The sequence below is a fragment of the Castor canadensis genome, chromosome 16 (genome assembly GCF_047511655.1).
Source record: "Castor canadensis chromosome 16, mCasCan1.hap1v2, whole genome shotgun sequence".
NCBI lineage: Eukaryota > Metazoa > Chordata > Mammalia > Rodentia > Castoridae > Castor > Castor canadensis.
Window position 1 is genome coordinate 4,609,104 of NC_133401.1, and position 13,154 is coordinate 4,622,257.

At 50.6% G+C, this 13,154-nt stretch overlaps 1 protein-coding gene across 1 annotated transcript; it reads right to left on the reverse strand.

Annotated features, from left to right (window-relative positions):
• Positions 1-2,423: 2,423 nt before the first annotated feature.
• On the reverse strand, positions 2,424-12,898 carry Ccne1 (cyclin E1). Its single transcript, XM_020174159.2, is given in 12 exon segments — positions 2,424-2,912; positions 2,915-3,008; positions 3,462-3,731; positions 3,831-3,965; positions 4,193-4,288; positions 4,951-5,097; positions 8,034-8,169; positions 8,273-8,421; positions 11,638-11,706; positions 11,933-12,020; positions 12,149-12,200; positions 12,733-12,898. Coding segments are annotated over 11 exon segments (1,431 nt in total). The 5' UTR covers positions 12,172-12,200; positions 12,733-12,898; the 3' UTR covers positions 2,424-2,688.
• Positions 12,899-13,154: the final 256 nt, after the last annotated feature.

Consider the following 13,154-nt stretch of genomic DNA (forward strand, 5'->3'; position numbering starts at 1 on the left):
AAATTCTATTTAAGACTCCATTGTTCCAGGCAGATTAGCTAATGCTTGATTTTAAGTATAGGCCTCTAAATGCTATTACTCCTGGTTAACTCTGCCTGGCAGGTAACCTTGTGGAACAAATGAATGCCTTGCCTGAATAACATATTTGATCAAATAGGACAATTCTTTCAAAAATTGAGTTCTCTGTGGCAATTTGAGACCTGTAATCAGCAAAATTATATGATTACAGCAAGGATAAAAATAGTCCTTCTAACAATGTCCAAGGTATAAATGTGATTTGAATTTCAAAACGCCACACATGAGGTAGGGAAATGTACACTTGGGTAAATATGACTAGACTTTCTCAGATTTCATTTCTCTTCCCATCCGGGCTCTGAGCTACAGACTAATTTTACCCGCATAGACTCCAATCTCATTTGTGTCTGTGTTAGAGGACAGAAGTATATCAGGCAAATCTGAAGGGACTCCCCAGCCTTACCTGTCCACCTCAGGAACTCACCGTCCACTTGAACCTCAGCATCATTTATGTGTCCCCGTGGTAGAAATGATCTCCGTGAAACAAGCTATCCACATTCCCTGAGGGCAGGGAGGTCCTGGCAAATCTCCAGCATCCACCAGCTAAGAACCAGTGCCTTCTCTTAGGCACAGTGGGTGGCTCTGGTGAGGACTGGGAGTGAATTCTGGAGCCAGGGAAGAGGATGTGGTATGTTAAGACCTCTATCAGTCAGCCTCCAAGAGGCTCTGGTTGGCCCACACCTAACAGAAGAGTGAGACCACAGGACCTTCACTGTCTCCTCCCTGGTCCTTCTTGCTGCTGCCTGAGTGCAGCTGCTTCCTCAGGTGCACCTGCTGGCTCACCTCTGGTGTCTGCTATGCTATCACCTGGCCTCAGTTGGTTTCAGTTAAATGGCAGAGCAGAAGTGGCTTGGCAAAGAGCTGTACAGAGGCTGGTGGAGAGGCTCAAGTGGTAGAGTGCCTGCCTAGCAAGCATGAGGCCCTGTGTTCAAACCCCAAGGTGGCCAAAAACAAAATTCTCAAGGAGGTGTACAGAGCCAACAAGAAGAGACCAGAGTTAGCCACAAAGTGACTGGTGGCAGATGAAGCTTTTTCAGGAGGGGACTTGATTTCTATGTACAAGTGGCCCTTACAGCTTCTGACACAACCCCAGAAATTACTGATTTCTATAAGTTTTCCCCCACCCCCCAATCTGGGATGTACCCTTCATTAGCATCTTATCACTGTTTCCTATGGCAGCTGGGCACTGGTGGCACACACGTGGTCCTAGCTACTCAAGAGGCAGAGATCAGAAGCATCACAGTTTGAAGCCAGCCTGGGCAAATGGTGCTCAAGAACATATCTTGAAAAATACCCATCACAAAAAAAGGGCTGGTGGAGTGACTCAAAGTGCAGGCCATGAGTTCAAGCCCCAGTACCACCAAAAAAAGATAAAAGTTTCCTATGGTGATATGCCATTTAGGAAAATCCTACACCAGTGGTGGCCCATGCTTTGTAATCCCAGCACTTGGGAGGCTGAGGCAGGAGATCAGGAGTTTGAGGGCAGCCTGGGCTATCTAGTGAGATTCTTAAATAAATAATTAATTATTGATTTATGACACAGTATTCCAGCAATTCGTCTACAAGGCAACCATTTGAGTGTATTCACTAACACTCTTTGCATTATAATGGTTTGCTAAGTGATCTATGAATTAACTTTTACCTCAAAAGTACTTTCAGGCTTGCTTCATGTTTGTCAAACTCTCAAATATTTGCTAAAGTTTTGGAAACAGAACTGTTTTCAGCGCCACTTTTGTGGAACAAATGACAAGTGTAAAGGAACCACTGTTAGGATTTTGCCAGCAAGTCACAAAGTGATCCCCATTAAAAGCTCACTGCTAGGGCTAGGGGGTAGAGGTCAAGTGGTAAGATGCTCGCCTAGCAAGCATGAGGCCCTGGTTCAATCCCCAGCACTGCAAAATGAAACAAAACCTCAGTGCTTGCCAGGTGTGTTGGGAGATGGAGGTAGGAGGATCCCGAATTCAAGGCTAAGACAGCATAGTGAGACACTGTCCCAAAACCAAAAACAGGGCCGGGGTTGTGGCTCAGGTGGGAGAGTACTCACCTTGCCAAGCGTGAGGCTCTGGGTTCAATTCCCAGCAGCGCAAAAACAAAAACTCACTCCTAGCCAATGCTGGTGGCTCACACCTATAATCCTGGGTACTGGGGAGGCAGGGATGAGGATGATCATGGTTCAATGCCAGCCCAGGCAAATAGTTCCCGAGACCCTATCTTGAAAAGAAAGGGCTGTTAGCTCAAGTTGTAGGCCAGTTCAAAACCCAGCAGCACACACACAAGAAAAGCAAGAAGTCAAGAAAGAGGACCTGCTTCAGCCACTGCGGAAGGCGCAGACACAGGCACGGCAGCTGTTTCAAACATAGTATCTCTTTATTAAAAACGGACAGACTTAGCAGCACTTACAAAACCAGAGTTCATAAAAGGCAAGGTACACTGTCAGTGGCTCGTGTGACGGGCAGGTCCCCGCCCCGCTGGCTGTGGGCTTGGTGTCACTGTGCCCCTCGCAGCCCCCTGTCCCACTGCCCAGGACGCAGCCTGGAACGTCAAGGAGTGCAGCAGCCTCAACTTCCAGCTTGGTCCGTGGTGGCAACAGTCAGTCGGGTCGAGCACACCCTCCTAGCAGCATCTGGAGCACTCGCTGGTGTTCGGGAGGTGGCTGGTGCACTTGACCCACGAGTTCAAAACGTAAGCATTCAAGAGGAGGCCTGTCCCTGTCTCACACCACCGGGAGCTTCTGTTGCAGAAGGGACGCCTCTTCCACTTGGGTACCTGTAGACGCGGAGCCGGCAGCAGACAGGGGGAAGGTGGGGCGGTCACACCATCTCCTGCTCCTCGCTCTGCTTCTTACTGCTGTGCGGGGGGGTGAGGACCCCCGTGGGGGGAGGGGAAATCCTGTTTTGTTCCGACAATATGGCTTTCTTTGCTTGGGCTTTCTCCTGTGGATGGGGATAAAAGAACAAAATGTTGAGATGCAAGAATGCATCTTCCCTTCCCCTTACTGTATACTTGCCCTAGGGGGAAACAGCAGAACACTGTCCTGAAGGCTACGCTACACAGCATCTGTGAACCAGAAATGCCCTTTTTCAGGGAAATAAAGAACTGCAGTTTTTCCAGGTAAGGGTGGCTCACAACTGTAATCCTAGCTACTTGGGAGGCTGAGATTGGGAGGATCACGGTTCAAGGCCAGCCTGTGCAAGCAGTTCATGATACCCCATCTCCCAAATAATCAGAGCAAAGTGCACTGGAGGTGTGGGTCAAGTGGTGGAGCACCTGGTTTGCAAGTGCAAAGTCCTGAGTTCAAACCCCAGCCCCACCAAGAAAAAAAATTAAATAAAAAAGAAGTGGCATTTCTCTGGGCTGTCTGGAGCCCTTCTGGGCACAGCACTGACCAGCAGGTCCAAGCCGTTGATGTGGGTCTGGATGTTGTGGGCATCCTCAGTGGGGACGCCCCTGAAGTGCTTCAGCTTTGCGCTGCCCGTCTCCCGGATCACCATGGCAAACGGGACCATCCACTTGACGCACTTCTCAATGTCGCACCACTGATACCCCGAAACCTTCTGCATCAGCTCGGACGACGAGAAATGGTACAGGGCGGAGGCAGCGAGCACGCCATACGGAAATTCCAAGCAGCCCACGTCCAGGATACACAGATCTAGAAGCTAAAGGGGGAAAGGACGCTAAGACCCATGCTGGCATTGTCACACCGCGGCTGTCACCAGGGCTGCTGGCCAGAGCCTCAGAGAACATGGGCTACTGACCTCTGCGACCTGGACAAAGACTTGCTGGGGGTACTGCGGCATGAGCACCTGGTACACGTCATCCAGATATGCAACCTGCATGTACACGTTCAGCCAGGACACGATGGTCAGCGGGCTTAACCGCCACTTGAGGGCCTGGAGGAGACAAGAAAGAGACCGGCGCTATGAGGAGTTCAGGATGCAGCCATCGTGTGTTTGGCTGGGAAGAAAGACGTCACTTATGCATCTTGAAAATGGCTGAAGCCAGGCATAGTGGTGCACACCTGCAATCCCAGCACTCGGGAGGCTGAGGCAGGGGACTCATGAGTTCCAGGTCAGCCTGGGCTACGTAGAGAAAGCCTGAACATGGACTTGTCACTTACCTTCATAATCACCAATTCCATGGTAAGAATTTCGTCTCCTGAGCAAGCACCGTCCGTGACATAAGCAAACTGGTGTAGCTTTGGAGGGTAGATTTCCTGAAAGGAGAGCGAGGGCCACCTGAGCACGTGCACCCAAAGCTGCTCCCAGTCCTACTCTGCCCCAGGGAGAGCAGGATCAACATGGGAGCCGCCTCGGTGGTTTAAAAAATGAAATTCTCACCCCCCTCATGCAAAGAAATGAACACCGAGACAGGTACACAGAACTCAGCTCAGTGTGAGTGACTTAAAGTGTCACCTTTTCAACATTTAACACATTTGAAGTCGGGTCCATAGACTCTTTTACAATCACACTGGAAAAACCAAATATTTCTTGTTTTATTTTGAGACAGGATCTTCCTAGGTAGTTCAGACTTGCCTGGAATTTGAGAGCCTCCTATCTCACCCTCCAGAGTGCTGGGATTACAGGTGTGTGCCACCATGTCTGGCCCCCACCAACATTTTTCTCTTAGTTTACTTTTTTGTCTATTGAAACTACATTAACTAAAATGTTGTAGACACTTTCTCCTCTTCTCCCTCTTTGGATAATACCCAGCCTTTTTTTTTTTTTTTTTTTTTTTTTGCATGGATCTTAATTCTGGAAGATGTCAAATTTAAAAAATCAAGGATATGCATTACAGACAAATAGCTGACCTCTTCCCCCATCCCACTGGAACTTAAGTAGCAGCTATGACGTAACAAAACAGTTGAAAACTGTTTACCTCCAGTTTGGCAGCAATAAATAAGGCTGAAATTCCAATCAGCTGCAAAAGTGTTTTGACAATATTTTCTTGTGTTGCCATATACCGATCAAAGAAGTCCTGTGCCAGGTAAAACGTCTCCCGGTGAAGCTTATAGACTTCGCACACCTGGAAAAATATTTAGGACACTTGAGAACAGTGATTGCAAATAAACTAGTAAGTAAACTTGTCCTGAGTTTTGGTGAAAGACAATACAGTCAAATCCAGAGAGATAAGAAAGCTATTTTTGCTTCTCTAGAAAGATGTACCATGCTTGTCCCTAACCACACGCACATGAAAAACTGGAGCTCAGATCAGGATAAAGCATTCTGTGATCTATGCAAGGCAGAAGTGAACGTTAAGATGAAAATCCTGTGGAAATCATGGTAAGAGGGTGTGGGGATGAGGGAGCACGATGGACGGGGTGAACCCCACCAAGATGCACTATAAGCACATATGGAAATGTGAGAGTGGCAGTGAAACCCCATACAACTAATATCTGCTCACGACAATGTTTTAAAGAGTAAATCTTCACAGGTCAGGGAATCAGCTATGCTCATATCTGGTGAGGGCATTTCCATGAAACAGAATGCAGGCCCCTCTATCACTTCATGAACTAAGAAGAACTAACGTGACTTCCTCACGACTGAGTGGCACGGGCAAGAATCAGAGCTGGAACGCACATTTACTTAAAGACCACAGTGTGCCCCAAATGCTGTAAGTCCTAAGATGAAAGGCTTTGATTAAAACAACCCAGGGACTAGGCTGTAATTTAGGCTGTAGCTTAGACAAACCCATTTACTTCAGGTTCCTCAAACCATAAAACAAGGACAAGATCTGCCCTGATCACTCTCAGAGGACCTGGTAAAGAAGTGAGCATGGTGGGATGGAAAAGAGCTGGGAGCTGGGTGTTTTCACACCTGTAATCCCAGCTACTTAAGAGGCAGAAATCAGGAGGATCATGGTTCAAAGCCAGCCTAGGCAAATAGTTCTGCAAGAAACTCTCTTGTAAAAACCCATCACAAAACAGGGCTGGTGGAGTGGTTCAAGGTGAAGGCCCTGAGTTCAAACCTCTATACTGCCAAAAAAAAAAAAAATTCTATTACTCACTGTAGAGTATTTCAAGTCCAGTCAACCCATCTGTAGTAAAAACAGCCCTCCACACTACAGCAGCTTCAATTGCACTTTACCAAACAGAACTTCTCAGTCACGTTTCTGTAAAGAGTTGCAGCCTGAGATCTAGACACCCAACGCTTGCAGGAATTGTAAAGGCTGTGAAGGGCACCAAAGGGCTTGTGCCGAGGGATATGGGATGTGGCAGGCCATTGAAAGCAACTGAAGACCCCCATCCCTCCCACGCAGGCCTACCAAAGATCGGGAGCATGAAGAATGTCAATGAATGTAATAAAAATATCTCATCACCATTTCTAGTCTGCAAACTCCACAAAGAAAACACTGCTAGAAGCCAGTCCAAGTGAGGAAATGAAGAGTTAAGTGACCTGCCAGCCCTGCACCCTGGATGATTAAGTGGCATCAGGGAGCGGGGATGGCCTGTGGACTTCCACAGGGTACCCAGGCCTGCTTATGTTGGAGGGACCAGTTAAGACACCCAGCTGTCATGGAAACGCCCTTCCACCTCCCAGACGGACACCTGCATTTTTGCCACCAGGCCAGGCCTCAGGGTGTCCAGGAAAGCTCCCTTAACAGGGCACTGCAAACCACTCAGTTATCCCAGGAAGAGCTGCACTTCCCACAGTCACCTTGCTAACTCCTAATACTTGTTCTTCACTTGCACTGGCTTTGTTTTCTTGTTTTCGGTGGTGCTGGGGATGGATCCCAGGGCCTGGAGCATGCCAGGCATGCCCATGGAGCCACACGCAGCCCCCTTCCACATCCAGTCCGGTACGATGGTTCTTTTGATGACTGTGGCAGAGATACAGGGCGGTGATAACCAATAAAAGATTGTAATGAGATAGCAGGTGAGGAAAGAGAATGGATTCCAGGAATTCAAAGAGGAATCAGGTTAAGGGCTGCCTGACAAGATAAGCTTGGTCATAGATTTTTTTAAAACTTACGATAGCGGCTATCAGAGCTGGTAAGTGCATTCCAGTGGGTACATTTAAGAGCAATTCAATGCCGGGTGCCAGTGGCTCACACCTGTGATCCTAGCTACGAGGGAGTCTGAGATCAGGAGGATTGAGGTTTGAGGTCAGCTCGGGCAAGTAGTTCATGGGATTCTATCTCAAATAAAAATAATCAGAGAAAAATGGCTCAAGTGGTATAGTGCCTGCTTTGCACATGCCAAGCCCTGAGTTCAAACTCTAGTCCTACAAAAGAAGCAATTTAATGCAGAGATCAAATATCAATATTTACAATTTATTGGGAAATATGACCTTTGCAACAACTTAGACTTTGATTGAAAGTGTTACATGCCAACTGTAAAATATCTAAGGGAAACAGGTGTGGTGCTGCACACTTGTTATCCCAGCACCTGGGAGGCTGGGATAGGAGGATTGCAAGTTTAAGGCCAGCCTGGGGTATAAAGTGAGACTCTGCCTCAAAAAAAGAAAAGTAACATAGAACACCTAAAGGGTAAAAATGATTTTCTAGAATTTTTTTTTTGGTAGGACTGGGATTTGAACTCAGGGCTTCACACTTGCAAAGCATGCACTCTACTGCTTGAGCCACACCTCCAGTCCATTTTGCTCTGGTTATTTTGGAGATGGGGTTCTCGAGAACTATTTGCCTGGAGCTGGCCTCAAACTGCAATTCTATTGATCTTAGCCTCTCAAGTAGCTAGGGTTATAGGCGTGAGCCACCAGTGCCCAGCTGTTTGTTCTTTTGAGAAGAGGGTCTCTCTAAGTAGCCCAGATGGGCCTTGAACTCACAATCCTCCTGCCTCCACTCTTGACTACCTGCATCATCACAAGCAGGTACCACCTCGCCCAGTGATTTCAGAAGCTGTTTTAATACAGAATGTGCCAGAGGAATCAAACCTGCAGAAACCGTAATGGTACAGAAGAATCTAGAAACAGTCAATACCCAGTGTTGGGACGCAGGCTCACCTCCATCAACCAGTCCAGAAGAACGGCTCGCATTCTGGCCTGCAGAAGAGGATGTCGCTGCAGAAAGTGCTCATCCCGTAGGTATGCCTTCTCCTTGTTCAGCATGATCTTCCAAACCTCCTCTCTATTTGCCCAGCTACAGGAGGAAAACAGAAAACACAACCCCAACAGGTTATCAGGATGCACCCATGCTCCCGGGGACTCAGGTCTGGAAGCCATGCAACAAAGTCAACACCTACTTCAGCACAGGCAGCGGGGAGGCTCTGGACGGCCGGCGTTTCCGAGGCTCAAATGTAGCATTGGGATACACCAGCTCCTCACCCTCTTCTTTGTTGGGGGTGGGGATCACAGAGCAGGGATCTGCACATACTGTGTTATCATCCCAAGGCTGACAGAGAAACACAGATCAAAATGCTGGATGTAGGGAGGGACCCAAACAATACACACAATAAGCAAATGTAAACATGATAAAATGAAAGAAAGAAAAAAAAGTTGGCTGTAAGCCAGACATTCTCACGCTCACTGATTTGTAGGTGAGCCAGTATTTCAATGGGAGTGGTCTCCAGGCTTGAGCACGTGGCCTGGGTTAAGACTGAGTTGGCAAGGCTGTGAAGCTTCCTGTCACCTGCCACTAGCTCTGGGATCTATGCGGGAAGCTCCTAAGCAAGCGAGGAGATCCCTTGGGGCCGGACCCAGGGAAGTAAGATATAAGTCAATGGGCTTTTACGGTATAAGAAAAGAACTGGCTAAGCCAGGCACCTGTGGCTCTGCATGTAATCCTAGCTAATTAGGAGGTAGAGAGCAGAAGGATCTCAGTTCGAAGCCAGCCTGGGCAAATAGTTCATGAGACTCTCTTGAAAAAAGGCTGGTGGAGTGGCTCAAGGTGTAGGCCCTGAGTTTAAACCCCAGCACTGCAAAAAAAAAAAAAAAAAGACTGGCCAGCCAGGTCAAAGAGTGGGAATCTCTTATGTTCCTTGACTCAAGACAAAACAAAAAAATCAGCCACACCGAGTTAAAACTAAATCAAGCAGGGCACTCTGTCATCCTAGCTACTTGGGAGGCTGACATCCGGAGGATCACATTTGAGGCCAGAGCAAACAGTTCACAAGACCCAAATCTCTATAAAATAACTAGAGCAAAAACAGATTACAAGTGTGACTCAGGCATTAGGGAGCTTGGTTTGCTAGCATGAAGCCCCAAGTTCAAACCCCAGAGCCCACCAAAAGTAAGTAAGTAAAATAATAAAGAAGCCAGGCAGGTTAACAATCCCACTAGCAGAGAAGCCAGTGAGTGTGAGTGTGTTTTAAAGCAGAGACCACAAAGGCTGACTGGAACGGAACACGGGACTGGAACAACAAAAGGAACGGGGACTCCTGCTGTCCATGCTCCTTGAAGCCCACGCAGCACAGCCACGCTCAAGAGGTCCACGTGCTCTGTCTCCTGGGAAGAGCCAAGCTGGACCAACCTCCCCTCCGTGGTGTACAAAGAATTGGGCATGCAAATTCTCCACAACAACCCCTGCCAACAGCTGTGCAAAAGGCAATTTCCTTCCGGTCCTAGTATGGGGTGCCAGTGGCCCGCCTCCACCAAAGGGTCACATTACCAATTTGCTCTTCATTCAAGAATGAATTCTAGGGCTGGTGGAGTGGCTCAACTGTTGAGTGCCTATCTAGCAAGCACAAGGCCCTGAGTTCAAACCCCAGTGCCATCAAAAGCAAAAAAAAAGTCAGAAGAATGAATTCTAGTTCTAAAGACACAAACTGTATGCCACCCTCCAAGGCCAGATAACTGGCACATCTGAGAGCAGGCCTTTGGGGTAAGACAAGACACAGCAGTTCCCAACCTGCAGCTCAGACAAAGGGGCTCCAAAGCAGGCCTCCTCAGGAGCCAGGGTATAAAGGCAGAACAGTCAAGTTCATGTTTGTCTTTGAAAGGAAGTGTCAGGTCAGTCTGCTTGGGAAGGAGTGGGATCAATTGTGAGGATGGTAACTACCTCCACCTCTTAGTACCTTTTTTCCTTATGCAAAATGTTCTGAGAACGAGCAGTCCGGGATCTGACTTTAAATAAAAAAAAGTTAGGTCTCAGGGGCTGGGGGACGTAGCTAAGTGAGAGATCATTTGCACACGCTAGCATGTACAAGGCCATGGTACATGGCCGGTACTGGAAGAAAAATTAGGTCTCATGAATAGCCTTAGAGCCAGATGTGGCAGTGCACACCTGTAATCCTAGCACTTGAGAGACTGAGGCAGGAAGGTAAGAGTTCACCAACTCAGCCTGGGCTACACCATGTCTCAAACACAGACAGGCCTAAGATAAAAAATGGCCAGATTCCATGTGGCCTTGATGCAGTAGTTACAATGAATTTACCATGATGGCTTCTCCTAGCTCAAAGGTGTTGTACTGGGCAGAACTCCTGAACTCCAGAGAACAATTCTGTGCAATTAATAGGTCTGTGGTACCCCCAAATCCTAGTTTCATGAATTCTCAGAGAAAGAAGGAAGACATTGATCTGTAAATTGATGGGTAATTTTCAAGCTATCTACTGTACCAAATGTGCATCACTGGACAGCCAAAAAGACACCTTCTCATGAACTGCCCAGGTGAAAGTCTAAGCCCAAGAAGTGAACACGGAAGTTCTGCTGGAAACTTCTATTTACAACAGAACTGGCAAAATGACCAACCCTGAATCTCACAAAGCAGGGATTCATCACTTTACAACACACAAAATCACTTGGTTTGAATGGAGAACAGGAATGGAAAGGAGAGGGGGTGCGCGGTCTCACGTCCTCTCCTGAAGTTAGTAGTCGAAGGAGACCAAACCCCCCTGGCTCAGTTTCTCAGGTGTTCCCCAGAAACCAGGATCTCATGCTGTTATACCGCTTGCCAACAGGGCCTGTCACTTTGGAAGCTCTGTCCTCTCCCAGACCACACTGCTCTACTGTCACATGCTGCCCACTGCTGACCTCGTGGGGACCACAGTACTGAAGACAGATACTGCTCCTGCTCAGCGTTATCTGTGAGAGAGGCCAAAGGCCTGGTTAGCTGGGGTGCTCCCCCCACCAAAGCCATAACTATAGTCTACAGCCATTTCTGGAGGCAAAGAGATAGTAGAAGCGCTCTCTGCAGGGAGCTTCTGATATTATATGATATCACACTGCACTCAGGAGACCTGGCAGGCACTGCACAAGGAGGGGGACACACTTATCACTACCCAGAAGGTTCCACTAAGCCCCTTGCTCAGACCAGGTTGGTGATCAAGGCAGGTAACTGCTGGATGGCCTGGAGCAATGTTCAGAGCCACAAAGGGGAGAAAAGGTTGAAACCTGACCTAAAGGGGACAGGAAGCAGTTCTGAAACACCATGACAAAAACCCCAGGTGTCTCTGGAGGAGAAGTGGTTGCTTCTGACACTCACAAGCCCTATCCCCCAGGTCACTAGCCATTAAACACAGGGCCTTCCTGGAATCCCAGGGCTGGCAGAGGCCAGTGTGTACTGGCAGGCACAGCACTCAGCCATGTGGACTGTGTGTGGCTCTAGTTAAGAGAGACTAGACCTTAGGAGAGCGTGAGGCCTCCTGCAGGTCCAGTAGGCCGAAAGACCTACCTGACTGTCGCTGGACCCTTTTGCAGTCCTGTCAATTTTGGCAATTTCTTCATCTGGATCCTGCAAAAACTAACAGAACCCCCCCCCCCAAAAAAAAGACACCAAACAACCCAAAGACAAAAACAGAGAGAAAAAAGTTGATTAGGTTCTGATCACCATTTCTGCCAAGGGAATCCCTGGCCCCCACCCCCGTCCACACCAACCCCCATCAATACACATGTGGTCAGACCCAAGTCTGGTACCCAGGTACCATGGAAGGGGGGGCTCCTCCCCCACCTGTGTCCTTTGTACTCACAACGGCCACATTTGCCTTCCTTTTCCTGGAGCGGACTGAGTGGTCCGGGCCACCTTCTTCTTTCATGGTGCCCCTTTCCTTCGCATCCCTGCAAAGCCGGGAGGGGAGATCCGGGGTGGGGGGGTGGGGGTGAGCACTCCCCAATCTCAGCCCGCCCCTCCCCCACGCGCTCCCCCTCCCCTTCCCCTTCCCCTCCCGCAGCGCCGGGCCACTCACCTCTCCTTCCGTTCCCTTGGCATGGCGCGGGGCTGCGGTTCGGATCTTAGGCCTGCGGGACACCAGAGCAACCGGGTGAGGAGCAGCGGGGACGCGGAGCCGACACTCGCCCCGCACCCCTCCCCCCTCCCGCGCGGGCGGGTGGCGGCGGCGGCGGGAGCCTCCCGGGCCCGCCTGGAAAATGGCCGATGGGCCCGGGTGGCCTGTCACCCCCACGGCGAGGCCAGCAGCCCGCGATCCTGGACCCGAACCTGAGCTTGGAGGGACCCAGATGTGTCGGCCCCCTCCCTCTCCCTCTTCGTACACACACTCGCTAGGATTACCCCCCCCCCCACCACCACTACCACCATCATCACACATCCCTAGAGGGGCCCCGAGGCTGCCTCAGTCTCCCCTTCCACACCTTCCCCTCCCCTACCCGGTGCCTGCGCCTCCCTCCCCGGGGGAACCCCCGCGTTGACGCCTCCGGGACCTCAGGACCCAGCCTCGCCCCACCCCCACTCTGGCCCGGCCCGGCCCGGCCCGGCCCGACCCGACCCGATCCCCGCTCGGGGAGCGACGGCGCGCGCACCGGCGAGCCCTACCCGAAGCGGTGTCGGCGGGAGGCGAGGCGCACGAGCCGTGCGGATCGGAGCCGGGTCCGGGCGGCGAGCCGAGCGCGCGGTGGTGGCGGGATCCGCGCCTGCCCCCTACACCGCGCTGGCGGCCGCGCCGGCTGCTCCTGCGCCCGGCTCAGAGCGGGACATTTAAAACTCCCTGCGCGCGGAACCGGCGCGGCCCGCCCTCGCACCGCCCCGCCGCCGCCGCCGCCCCGCCCCGCCCGGGTCCGAGCCGCTCAGCGGCCGCCGCCAGGGCCCCGGCCCGCCCCGCCGCGCGGCGCTGCAGGCCTCGGAGGGGGCGTGGCCTCTGGAAAGGGGCGTGCTTTGCATAAACGGGGTGTGGTTTCCTGGTGGGCGTGGTCTTTGGTGGGCGCGGGGGCGGGGCTAAGTGACAGGGCCTGCGCGCA